Here is a 12,474-nt window from a genome sequence, read left to right as displayed (position 1 = left end):
GCTGCCGGCGCCGTCGGGGCAGCGCGCGCGGCCCCGGCGCCTCCCCGGGGCATCGCGCCGCCGGCACTGGGCGATGCGAGAGGACCGCGCTGTCGTGGGGGCTGGTGGGGGGGTTCTCGGCGGGGGGCAAAGCGGYCCCGGCCTTCATCCCCAGCACACCGCCCTCCACACGGGTTGCTGGCGCCGGCCCGGAGTGTGCCGACCCGAGCTCCGAGAGGGACCTACAGCTCCTACAGGTAGGTCCCTCCCGAGGAGCTCGGGCCAGCATGCTTGGTGGCCGACGTGGTGCGCTGAAGGTGACACAGAGCGAGCTGGCAGGCAGACAGCTGTCTGGATTACACTGGCGTTTATCGCTGCATTACTGGGATACACATAAAGGCCACAGAGATCAGGGGCCCCGGGCATTCCGCATAACACTGAGCAAAGGATTGGGCCTGCCCTAAAGAGCTTAAGCCTGAACCTGAACCAGGAGCTCACAGTGGGTACAGGCAGCTGACAGGGTCTCTCAGATGTTTCCCTGTCTTTGCCAGCGCAGACACAGGGATGCAGGAGGCCTTGGCTCTTCTGGATGCCTTCTGCCTGGCTGGTGTCTTCTTGCCCATCKCATCAAGTGTGATCAGGCGCCAGCCATGGAGGAGTTGATTGTGGTGAATGTTGTCATTCTCCAAGGAGCTCCCTTGTCTCCTCAGCCTTGCTMCCTGGGGAGCTCCAGTGCCCTCTCCTTCCCAGCCAGGAGGTTGGGACACAGACAAGCCTCACATGGTGCTGACTTATCCTCCTTTGCCTTTCTGGCCCTGTCACCACATAAGGGCCTAAGTCTAACATGGCTGCAAGCTGACACTGGCCCCTGCCTGCACCATGAGCAGCCCCAGATCCTCCTTTTGCCCCAACCCCAGCAACGCCACTTCTGTGCATGCAGAGGATGCAGTACCTGAAATATTCGMATTTCTCTTCACATGCAAAGACCTGTTTAGGTCCATGGGTCATTAATGGTTGGTCCTGGGTCACCCTTGGAAATGCAACTATAACCCAGAGCCACGGACAGGCTGTGCATGGCTGGGACCAAGCAGGGCATGTGCTGGACCCTCTTTTCCAGGCACTCACTGAGAGTCATGCAACTGGGAGCCTACTTAGTCTTGGTGGCCTTGCAAGCAAGGGCCACATGTCAGTGTGAGAAAGGAAACCACCCCAGCCACGACTGCCTGTGGATAGGCACGCTGAATGTCAGGGCATAGTCAGACTTTAACCAGCTGCTGCCTGGTGTCTCTTAGCTTTGCTTTCAAAGCCTCTCAGCATGGCCACTCATAGGGCAAGGGAACAGATGTGGTCCTGCAGGCCTAGAGCATGCAGAACTGCCAGGACCAGGCAGCAGGCAGCCTATGTCCTCTGCCCCGCACCAGCTCACTCTCCATCTCTCGCCCCTCACTGACACAAAGACATGATCCTGACAGCGCCAGGCACCACTGGACTCACCTACAGTGCAGCACCCATCACCCCTGCAGCACCCACCAGCCCCAATCCCCTCTGCCATCCTGGGGCTCTCAGCTTGCATAACCAGCAAAGTTTATTCTAAATCCTACTAAGCCAGCCCAGGGAGGCAGCTGCTAGCAGGGAGCACTGGAGAGTAAAGCCCAGGCTCTCCCTGAATTTCCCACAGGGCAGATGTCAAGTTTCTGGTGGAGAGGGCAGATGCATGCAGGCATCGTTGTGCCAGAGGAAGAGGGAGGCGTGATAGTCAAGCTCCTAGTGCTATCCCTGTGAACTCTTGGAGAAACAGCCCCCTGTTCCCATGCCCACAGGGTGATGGTGCCCCCACAGACTCCTGTCCCCTGCTCCAGATGTGCCTCAGGAGCCACTGCAGAGTAGCTTCTCTTTGAACGCACATGCACCTTGTCTCCCAGCTGAGCATGAGGGTCCTGGTCACATCTGTGTGCACATGTCCAGAGCACATGTCTCCTGGCAGTGTGCTGGACTCTAACTTCAGTCTGGGGTTCGCTTTCTAACTGGCTGTTTCCTTTTTCTTCTTGCTTCTCCTGGTGCTGCTCTGTCCCCTGCTCCCTGCCCTGTCCCTCCCTGGCAGGTTTTATTGGGACCTCATCATGCTGCTCCTCATGGTGGGGAATTTGATCATCCTGCCTGTGGGCATCACCTTCTTCAAGGATGAGAACACCCCTCCCTGGATTGTTTTCAATGTGCTTTCGGACACATTCTTCTTGGCTGACCTGGTACTGAACTTCCGGACTGGCATTGTGGTGGAGGACAACACAGAAATCATCCTTGACCCACACACCATCAAAATGAAGTACCTGAAGAGCTGGTTCCTGGTCGACTTCATCTCCTCCATCCCGGTTGACTACATCTTCCTCATTGTCGACCTGGAGACTCAGATGGACTCAGATGTCTACAAGACGGCCAGGGCCTTACGCATTGTCCGCTTCACCAAGATCCTCAGCCTGCTGCGCCTGCTGCGCCTCTCACGTCTAATCCGCTACATCCACCAGTGGGAGGAGGTGAGGTGCTCAGGAGAGGTCTGGGGACTCTTTAGGGGTTTAAAGCCCCTGCTCAGGGTCAAGAGGGAGCCAGGGATCCCCAGCTGTGTGATACAGCTGGCTGGAAGAGGGATCTCGGGGGGCTGTACTGGGCAAAGAGACCTTTTCAGACCCTCTCCTCTCACAGCTGCTATGCGAGGTGCTCTCTGTAGTTCTGCTCTTGCCTCTTCCTCAGATTTTCCATATGACGTATGACCTGGCCAGTGCCGTGGTGAGGATCTTCAACCTCATCGGTATGATGCTGCTGCTGTGCCACTGGGACGGCTGCCTCCAGTTCCTGGTGCCCATGCTGCAAGACTTCCCTGAGGATTGCTGGGTCTCTATTAACCACATGGTGGTAAGTCCTGGGGGGTGCCTGGAGCCGTTTTCCCCAACAGGGGCACCAGAAGGGACTTTTGGCCCTGTCTACCTGTGGTTAGGACCAAGGGGCTTGGGCAGAGGCAATGATTGCCCTTGGGTGTCATGTGCGGCAGATACATTTTGGCCCCTCGGAAGCTCTGGGAAACCTCAACTTGGGAGAGGTAGCCAGGGAGGTCCAGTCCAGCAGCTCTTTCCACTGGCCTCCACCAGCACCACTGTTCCCTCCTTTCCAGAATGACTCCTGGGGAAAGCAGTACTCGCACGCCCTGTTCAAGGCCATGAGCCACATGCTGTGCATTGGCTACGGCCAGCAGGCGCCTGAGGGAATGACCGATGTCTGGCTCACGATGCTGAGCATGATCGTGGGGGCCACCTGCTATGCCATGTTCATCGGCCATGCCACCGCCCTCATCCAGTCGCTCGACTCATCACGGCGCCAGTATCAGGAGAAGGTCAGTGGGTGATGTGGAGAACACCCAAGTGCTGGAAGGCACTGGGCCCAGCTCCAAGCAGGCTGTGCTGCCCTACAGGCTCCTGACCCATCTCTGTCGTGGAACTGGGGAAGCCAGACTCCTGCTGGGGTAGAGACACCCCATTTGTGCTCTTGGGGCATGTCCTGGGAGAGGTGGCAAGGCCCCAGCCACTGCCCTGGGACCCTTGGTGCCAGTGGCACCCACTCCTCCCCACCCTGGAGCCCAGCAGTGCCAGCTTGTTCCAACCTGCCCCGCATGGCTCTGTCCCATCCCACAGTACAAGCAAGTGGAGCAGTACATGTCCTTCCACAAGCTGCCTGGGGACACACGCCAGCGAATCCATGAGTACTACGAGCACCGCTACCAGGGCAAGATGTTCGATGAGGAGAACATCCTTGGGGAGCTCAGTGAGCCACTCAAGGAGGTATGGGCAGGTACCCTTGGGTCAGGGGCCAGTGCTTGCTGAGGCTGGGCTAGGCGATGTCTCTGCTCACCTGCCCTTCGCCCCCGCAGGAGATCATCAACTTCAACTGCCGCAACCTGGTAGCCAACATGCCCCTGTTCGCCAATGCAGACCCGAACTTTGTGACAGCCATGCTGACCAAGCTGCGCTTTGAGGTCTTCCAGCCTGGGGACTTCATCATCCGCGAGGGCACTGTGGGAAAAAAGATGTACTTCATCCAGCATGGGGTGGTCAGCATCCTCACCAAGGGCAACAAGGAGACAAAGCTGTCCGATGGCTCCTACTTTGGGGGTGAGGCTGGGCTGGGGGCCTGGAGAGCAGGGAGGAAAGAGATTCCGGGGCAGGAGCAGTTGCAAGCCCAGGAGTATCTCTACGGCCCAGAGCAGGAGCAGAGGGCTATGCCTGGTGCAGGCCTCCTGGACCTCCTCTGGAGCCATACTCTGCCCTGTGCCTGGCAGCCAAGGAGGCTGCCCTTCCTGGGTGGGTTGTTGGGAAGGGGTGAACAGCTCCACAGCCTTGATGCCCAAATCCATCTCCCTGCAGAAATCTGCCTGCTGACGCGGGGCCGGCGGACAGCCAGTGTACGGGCTGACACCTACTGCCGCCTCTACTCCCTGTCGGTGGACAATTTCAACGAGGTGCTGGAGGAATACCCTATGATGCGCAGGGCCTTTGAGACCGTGGCCATGGACCGGCTGGACCGCATAGGTGAGTAGCAGCCCCAGGCTGCCACCCCCCGAATTTGCACTGTCACTGCCCGTCTTCACCCTCCTTCACCTACTGGGGATGAGCAGGACCGGGGCCAGCACCCCCAGGCTGGAGCCATGCAGCCACATGGCAGCAGCCAGGGCAGCCCCTGCTGTTTGGGCAGGGCAAGGAGTCAGGATGCCCCTCTTCTGCCCCAGCTTCTCTCACCACCACTGTGCCCTGATTCCCCCCCCCCCCCCCAAGGACCTTACTTCCCTTTAGCAAACCTCTGGGGTTTTGCTGTCCCTTCTCCACCATCACCCTGCCCGACACAGCACCCCCCCCCAAGAGCTGGTGCTCCCTGGGTCAGCGATGCTGCCGCCTCTCCCCCAGGGAAGAAGAACTCCATCCTGCTCCGCAAGCGAGCTGAGCACAGCGCCGGTCCCATGAACAATGAGATGATCCAGCAGATTGTGAAGCATGACCAGGACATGGCCCACAACATCCAGGACCTGCAGCAGATGACGATGGGCCGAGAGCTGAGCGGCAAGCCAGTGATCTGGGAGCCACTGGTGCACGCACCTCTGCAGACAGCYGCTGCCACCACCAATGTGGCCATTGCCTTGACTCACCAACACAGCCTGCAAGCCCACATCTTCCTGCCACCCTCCTCCATCTCCAGCCCACTCTCACCCGAGGCCACGCTGTTGCCCAAGCAGGTGCGCCGGTCCCAGCCCAGCCTGGGGGGCTCCCGGCCCTCCTCCATCAGCTCCACCTCAGGACCGCAGTCCCACCTGCAGACACCTGCAGCTGGTTCCCCTTCCTCCCCAATGCTACAGTCCCAGGTGCCCCTGGAAAGCGGGGCCCAGAGAGTGCAGCCCTTGCCACGTGCAGCGCCAAAGGGGGAGCCACCACTGCCAGCCAAGCAGCCCCCAGCAGGCTCGCAGCCCCAGCTCTCCAAGTCCCGCGGTGCTTCAGTTTCCACCTCACTGCTGCAGCAGGCGGCAGGGGCTCCATCGCCTGTCTCGGAGCCGGCACCACCCACAGGGCGAACACTCCACTACAGCCTGTCCCGAGCCACCGGCTCCCACATCTCTCTTCTAATGCAGCCACAACAGCTGGTGAAGCACAGGAGCATCCAGGGCCTGCCAGTGGGACGGCTCACCCAGGACGTCCGGCTCCTCTCGGCCTCCCAGCCCTCCTTGCCCCATAAGGTTTCCCAGCAAGTGGATGGGAGCTCCTTGCATCAGGGCAGGAAATCAGTGGGGAACCTGGCCCGCCGCTCCTCTCCCTCGGTAGCGGGACTCCTCGCCAAGCCATGCCCAGGAGCTGCCAGCCAGCCAGCACGCCCRCAGCAGATGCCTTCCGGATCCTCAGTTCAAGCAAGCCGCTCTGCGGCAGGAGCAGCCACCCCATCATCACCAGTGGTCGCTGCCCRGCAGCCAGCAGCTCCCTCTTGCAAGGGCTCTGTGGCCTTCAGCCCAGAGCTGGAGACGGGGAAGCCCAAGCTCCCGTCCAACATGTGAGCAGCCTCTGCGCACAGGCAGGTGGGTAGGAGCCAGGAGAGGCCGGTGCATCCTGGGAAGGCCCTGGCCCCAGCTGCATCTGAAGGGASAGGAGGTGAGCAGCCAGGTGCAGGGCAGCAGCGCCGGGGGCACCACCAGGATGGGGCCAGAGGGCCCTGAGCCAAGGACCTGCCGCTGCTCCCCGCATCCCCGCCACCTCCTAGAGGTCCTGCAGCCAAGGCTGGAGCACCCTGGCATGGTGAGTGCCAAGCAGTGGCACCCAGCACACAGCCCCACAGAAACCCACTGCCAGCCCCTGGTGCTCCCAGCATGCGGGACAGGGCTGCGTCCCTGGTCAGCTGCCCTGGCTCCTTGAGGGGCCTTTCTGCTCACCTGCTTGGATCATTGGCACCAGCACTGCAGAGAGCTGGGGCGCTGCAAGGAGACCCCCAACCCCCAGAGCCAGTAGTTCGCCATGTGTGTGAGTCGTGGCTCTGCCAAGCAGCTGAGCTCTGCTTAACGGTGTTGCTTTGGGCCCAAACGTGTCTCTGAGTCTGGTTAGAGTAGTGTCTCCCGACCCGCCGCACTGTGCAAGCTTCTCCACTCCTGGCGCCGGGTACCAGGGCTCGGCGCCGAGGTGCCCCTTTGTGTCGTCCTTCTTGACATGAGTTGTTCAGTTCTCCCCATCGGCGTTTTGGGACGTCGGGGGCCAGCCTGCGCCACAGGGCCGGGAGCCTGGCCCAGCCCTCAGGGCACATCGGTCTGGTGGGAGCCCCACCAGCGTGGCCGCCGGAGGGAACGGTCAGCACTGCCTTTTTCTTGTGGACTTGGATATCCCTGTCCCCTTATGGCCCCTGCCGTCCCTCCTGCCCCATTCCCATGGTCTGTGTCCTGGCGGCTCCTCCAAAAGGGGTCACAGCCAGAGCGCACGGATGCCTCCACGGTGAGCGTGGGACCGCGCTGCTGAGCGCTGCTGGCCTGGGGTCCCGGCTCCGCACGTGGCTCCGAGGCTAGTCACCAAAGACCGTGATCCTTCACTCTTGCACTCATGGCAGTTGATGTACAGAGCTTGTAGTTTTCATATTGCAGAGAATTTAAAAGTGTTTTTTTATTTTTTGGTTGTTGTACATAATGGATTTAAATAATAAAGAGCGATTCCGAGCCGGTCTGGAGGCAGCTGCTTCTGCGCCCTGCTGCTGGGATGGAGTGGGGATGTGGCCTTGCTGCCTGGCCATCCTGTCCCATTAAAAGTATCAGCCAATTCCTGCCTTCCTGCGGCCCATGAGCGCCTGGGGCTGCATCTCCCTCCCCAGCCTTGCCAGCAGCGCACAGTGGCAACAGGTCCCTTCCTGCCCTTCCGCCAGCCTTTGGCCCTAGGAAGATTAATGTTTAATCTTCAGTCATTTTCCCCTTCCATTTCCTTTTGGTTTATTAACCTGGGGGGAGGGAGACTTTGATATGGCCTGATTGCAGAACAGACTTTAGGCATTAAATAGATTAAATGAAGGTCATGCCGCGCTGGATGGGCAGGGGCGCTCAAGCTGCTGCCACCGGGAGTTTGCAGAGCTCCAACCCCACTGCAGGGCCTGGACTCTGCGCTCCCGCTCCGCAGCTCGGCTCGGCCTCTGCTCCTGCTCCAGGGCTCTGCTCCGGCTCTGCGGCTTGGCATGGCCTCTGTGGCTCTGCTTCACTCCTGCTCCAGGGCTCGGCACGTTGCTCAGCTGGCTCTCCAGGTGTGGGAGCCTGCGCTGTGGGATGCTCAAGGCCACCCCAAGACTGTCGGGAATTAGGCTCCATGACACATGATGTGATCAGAGCTCATTAGTGGTTTCTCTCTAATTTGATTATTTCAGATTACACTACAGCCAGCCTGATTAGAGCAGGCACCCCCCCTGCCCCAGCATCCTTCTGTGCCAGGTGCTCTGAGGCAGCGGAGGGGAGAAGAGCATTTTCTTGGAAATGTAATTCCAGGACGCATGTCTTGTACCCAGCCAGAGACACAGTTCGACCCTGCTCTGCAGGCTGAGTCGCTTGGGCTGAACAGTGGGAACACCATGCCAGAAGCAGCGAGAATGCCATGCCTGGAGCAGCAGTAGGACCATACCTGGAGTAGTGGGAATGCTGTGCTTGGAGCAGCTGGAGCAGCACCAAGAAGGCCGTGCTGGGAGCAGCAGGAACACTCTGGCAGAGCAGCAGTAGGGCTGTGCCTGGCGCAGCAGTAATGCTGTGCTGGAGCAGCCAGAGCAGTGGTGGAAAAGTCGTGCAGGGGCAGTGGGAAGGCCGTGCCAAAGCTGGCCATTGAGCTGGCGGGTTTGCCCATCCTCAGTGCAGGAAAGCCACCTGGCCTGGAGCATCCCAAGGGACAGCCCCATTCTGCAGCCTTGGCTGGTGGAGGATTAGGAGGCAGCAAGGCAGAGATTGATTAAACTGGGATTAGTGGCGATTAAGGGATTACAGTGGATCAGCTGGAGATTGCCAATCAGTGGGACAGGGCAGCATAGATGAGAGTAACAGGTTTGGGATTGTAGTAGCACTCAGCTCCCAGGCCCAGCTGTGTCCAGTGCAGGGCAGCAAAGGCAGGGGTGTGAAGCTCAGGACCGAAGCAGTTCAAGCACATCAAGTTTATCACTGCTGTAATGACCACCAAAACCGTGCTCACAGCCCACCCATGAGCTGCCCCACAGCCCTAGGCAGGCTCGGGGCAAAGGAGGCTCCCCCTGCCCCTGTGCTTCACCCTCCTCACGGCAGGGCAGGGTCAAACTCTCCCCAGCTCTGCTTGCTGCAGGCTGCCGACAGCCCGTGACAACCGGTCAGGACATGTCTGCAGCTCTGCTCTGCACCTTCAGCTACAGCAGGGAACACTGATGGCACCTCCGGCCTCTCGGGACTGCTCTCCAACCCTCAGCCCAGTGGAGAGGGACCCTGCACCTGCATCTTCACCCTACATCTGCACTGTACCCCACACATGCACTCTGCCCTGTACCCTGCACTTTCATCCCGAAGTCCATATCTGTACCACATACTTCCACTGCACTCCTACACTCTACATCTGCATCCCACACCTGCACCGTGCGCTGCATCTTGTACCCCACATCTGCACTCTGCACTGCATCCTGCATCCCACACCTGCATCCCTATCCCACACCTGAACCCTGCACTGCATCCCATACCCCACACCTGCATCCTGCACCCCACACCCGCACCCCGCACTTGCACTGCTCCCCTAGACCCTGCACGCGCACCCTTCCCCGGGCGGCACCTGACCCACGCGCGTTCCCGCCGGGCATTSGCTCCATTTCGCTCTCTCCACCTATCGGAAGGCCGCGTCCCACCCCCTCGACCTCTTACTGGCCCAGACCCCTTGGGCCCATCCTCATACGATGGAGCGGGCCTATGAGCGCGGGCGCCCGCGGCGGCCAGCGCTTGGGTCCGCCCCCTCCTGCGCGGAGCACGCCGGGGCTCGTAGTCCAGCAGCGGCGCCCTGCGCTCTATGCTCGCGGCTGCGAACTACGCGCCCCGGCGTGCCCCGCGCCCGACGCCTCTGCGGAGCGGCTTTAAAAGGTCTGCCGAAGGGGGCGGGCCTGGACGGCGACGCGGGTGAGGGGTTGGCGGGTGGCTGCGGGCCGAGGGCGAAAGGGTTGCAGAGGCCTTGGCCGGCGGAGGGGAGCGGCGAGGCCGAGCGGGCGGCTGGCTGGCTGGCGGCCCGGGGAACTGGGGCCTGAGAGCGGCTGGCGGCCTGGGGAACTGGGGCCGGGGTCTAGCAGCTCTCTCCCTCGCAGGTGCAACAATGAGTGGGGACGGGGTGGCAGTGGGTGACCGGGCAGCCTTCGTAGGCTTCTTCCCGCAGATCGTGCAGGACTTGACAGCAGAGCTAGGGCACCCGGAGGTGGGTGATGCCATAGCACGCCTCAAGGAGGTGAGTGGGGGGCTGGGCTGGGGCCAGGGCCAGGCCAGGCCAGGGCCTAGCAGTGCCTCTCCTTACAGGTGCTGGAGTACAATGCACCAGGTGGGAAGAACAACCGTGGGCTGGCAGTTCTGGCGGCCTTCCGTGAGCTGGCAGGCCCTGAGTGCCATGATGCAGAGAGCCTCCAGTGTGCCATGGCTGTGGGCTGGTGTGTGGAGCTGGTAAGAGCCAGGGGCTGGCAGGGCTGCAGGGAGAGGGGCAGCAGCCCTGGTGCCCTCCTGACCAAGCCTCCTGCAGCTCCAGGCCTTTTTTCTGGTGGCTGATGATATCATGGACTCGTCTCTCACCCGCCGGGGGCAGCTCTGCTGGTATAAGAAGGTGAGGGGGCCAGGATGATGTAGGGGGTACTGCAGTGCTGGACTTGCTGTGATATGTATTACTGCCCTTGTGTTGCAGGAGGGAATTGGTTTGGATGCTGTCAATGATGCTTTCCTGCTGGAGTCATCTGTCTACAGGCTGCTGAAGAAATACTGTAGGGAACGTCCGTACTACCTGCACTTGCTGGAGCTTTTCTTGCAGGTGGGACAGGCCCCTATATCTACCCTCCCACAGACTTGTCTTTGGCTGGATCTAGTCTACTCCTGGTTGTTTGGGCGTGTTTGAATTTCTAGTCTGCCCTTAAGTTCTTGGGCATCCTGCCAAAAATGCTCCCTTCCTTCAGACTTGGTGAGGAGCCTGAGATGAAGCTGAGGTTTAGGATTTCCAGTACGCTCTTGGGTTTTTCCTAGGGACAGAAATGTGAGGATAGATCCATAAGTCTTTCCTCCCCAGACTGGCTACCAGACTGAGCTTGGGCAGGCCTTGGACCTTATCACTGCTCCTGTCTCCCAGGTGGATTTGAATCGTTTCAGTGAACAGAGGTAAGGGTACTGAAGGGATGGGGGTGTAAGCCCAGTTTTGGTTAATGTGGTTTTGGCTGCATCCCCTTCCAGAAGAGGTTATATAGAGGTTGTTTGCTGGAATTCTGCTGTTGTCTCCCTGACTCTAGGGAAACAAGTCTTGTTCTTCCTGTCACAACTGGAAGCTGATTTGGAKGGGGGAAGTGTCTCACTTTTTGATGGCCCTTATCTGCATAATATCAGTGGGAGGGGGGGGCCTGGACTTTTTGACAAAGTGTGATCCCTCTACCACAGGTATAAGGCAATTGTTAAGTACAAGACTGCATTCTACTCCTTCTACCTTCCAGTAGCTGCTGCCATGTACATGGTGAGTTTTATGAACACAGACAGCCTTGGAGGAGAGAGAGAGAGAGACAGCCTTAAATTATCAGTATGAGACTGTCTAGGTGGACATGTGGTTTGAGAAACTGGAGAGAGAGGGGCATGTAAAACATACAGGAAAGCTTAATCTCTTCTTCCCTGTTTTAGACTGGTATTGACAATGAGGAAGAACATGCCAATGCCAAAGCAATCTTGCTGGAGATGGGTGAATTCTTCCAGGTCCAGGTAGGAAGTACCTCCCTGTCCCTCACTCAGTGCTGCAACAAGTATCTTGTGCTAAAGTTGTGCCATCTATGTGTAGGATGATTACTTGGACTGCTTTGGGGATCCAGAGTTGACAGGGAAGATTGGCACAGATATCCAGGACAACAAGTGCAGCTGGCTGGTGGTGGAGTGTTTGCGTCGGGTCACACCAGAGCAGAGGCAGATCCTGGAGGTAACAGCACCAGCCTTACCAAAAATGGACTCCCTTCATTGGGGTATAGACAGGACATAGTACTGTGTCCTACCGTACACTTGAAAAGCCTTGCACTCCCCCCAATAGATGAACTATGAGAGTGCCTGGGGTGGGAAAAGGATTGATTGATTTGGGTAGCATAAAGCAGCAGGGAGAAGAGGATTTCTGCCACACTTAGCTGAACTAGCAGCAACTGCAGTAGTCATAAGCTGGACTTCAACTTTGCTTTTTGTTTTGATCTGTTGACAGGAGAATTACGGTTGTAAGGAGCCAGAGAAGGTGGCTAAGGTGAAGGAACTCTATGAGACTTTAGGCATGAGGGCTGTTTTTCAGGCATATGAGGAGAAGAGCTATCAGCATCTACAGGAACTGATCAAGAAGCATGCAAACCGGCTCCCCAAGGAGATCTTTCTTGGCCTAGCTCAGAAGATTTACAAGCGCCAGAAGTGATGGGAGCTAGTGGGCTCTGTTATTCTAAGAAAAAAATGAACTTTCATTTCCTTCATGGAGAAGGCCTTTTAGTGAATTTGCACTACTATCCCTGTCTCTGCCCTCCATGCGTGGGCTCTAGGGGTGGTGGTGAATCATGAAGCATTCAGTCTCCTGCCTTGGGATGTGGGGTCAGGCCTATAGCATGTGTAGCACAGATGTTGGTGCTGAGGCTGCCAGGATGTGTATCAATAAAGATAACTTATTGGAAGTGCTGCCTGATGCGTGTGGGGAAGACCTGGAGGTGGACAGTGCCTGCATCCCCCCGGGAGTGGAAGGGGATGGCTGCGGCCTTGCGGAGGGTGGG

The 12,474-nt window shown here is 58.7% G+C and overlaps 2 protein-coding genes across 2 annotated transcripts; both read left to right on the top strand.

The window, feature by feature from the left end:
- The first annotated feature begins 2,025 nt into the window (after positions 1 to 2,025).
- On the top strand, positions 2,026 to 7,197 carry HCN3 (hyperpolarization activated cyclic nucleotide gated potassium channel 3). The gene is made up of 7 exons (XM_085313309.1): positions 2,026 to 2,510; positions 2,725 to 2,886; positions 3,143 to 3,361; positions 3,660 to 3,806; positions 3,896 to 4,136; positions 4,389 to 4,553; positions 4,926 to 7,197. The coding sequence occupies exons 1-7, from the start codon at positions 2,100 to 2,102 to the stop codon at positions 6,056 to 6,058; spliced, it is 2,478 nt and encodes an 825-aa protein (XP_085169435.1). The 5' UTR covers positions 2,026 to 2,099; the 3' UTR covers positions 6,059 to 7,197.
- A 2,428-nt stretch (positions 7,198 to 9,625) lies between these two features.
- Positions 9,626 to 12,378, top strand: FDPS (farnesyl diphosphate synthase). The gene is made up of 9 exons (XM_085313305.1): positions 9,626 to 9,953; positions 10,022 to 10,162; positions 10,239 to 10,319; positions 10,398 to 10,520; positions 10,773 to 10,861; positions 11,135 to 11,207; positions 11,369 to 11,446; positions 11,523 to 11,657; positions 11,928 to 12,378. Exons 1-9 carry the CDS (start codon positions 9,825 to 9,827, stop codon positions 12,126 to 12,128), a joined length of 1,050 nt encoding a protein of 349 aa, XP_085169431.1. The 5' UTR covers positions 9,626 to 9,824; the 3' UTR covers positions 12,129 to 12,378.
- The last annotated feature ends 96 nt before the right edge of the window (positions 12,379 to 12,474 follow it).

This window comes from Rhea americana, unplaced genomic scaffold, assembly GCF_003343005.1.
Source record: "Rhea americana isolate MKP2758 unplaced genomic scaffold, rheAme1 scaffold_382, whole genome shotgun sequence".
NCBI classification, from domain to species: Eukaryota; Metazoa; Chordata; class Aves; order Rheiformes; family Rheidae; genus Rhea; species Rhea americana.
The sequence above is the reverse complement of the archived record's forward strand: the minus strand, read 5'-3'. Positions and strand labels throughout refer to the sequence as shown.

Coding starts and splice junctions, on each gene's coding strand:
- FDPS (XM_085313305.1), top strand. CDS start 9,825: ATGAGTGGGGACGGGGTGGCAGTGGGTGACCGGGCAGCCTTCGTAGGC. Junction 9,954..10,021: donor CCATAGCACGCCTCAAGGAG/GTGAGTGGGGGG, acceptor CTCTCCTTACAG/GTGCTGGAGTACAATGCACC. Junction 11,658..11,927: donor AGCAGAGGCAGATCCTGGAG/GTAACAGCACCA, acceptor ATCTGTTGACAG/GAGAATTACGGTTGTAAGGA.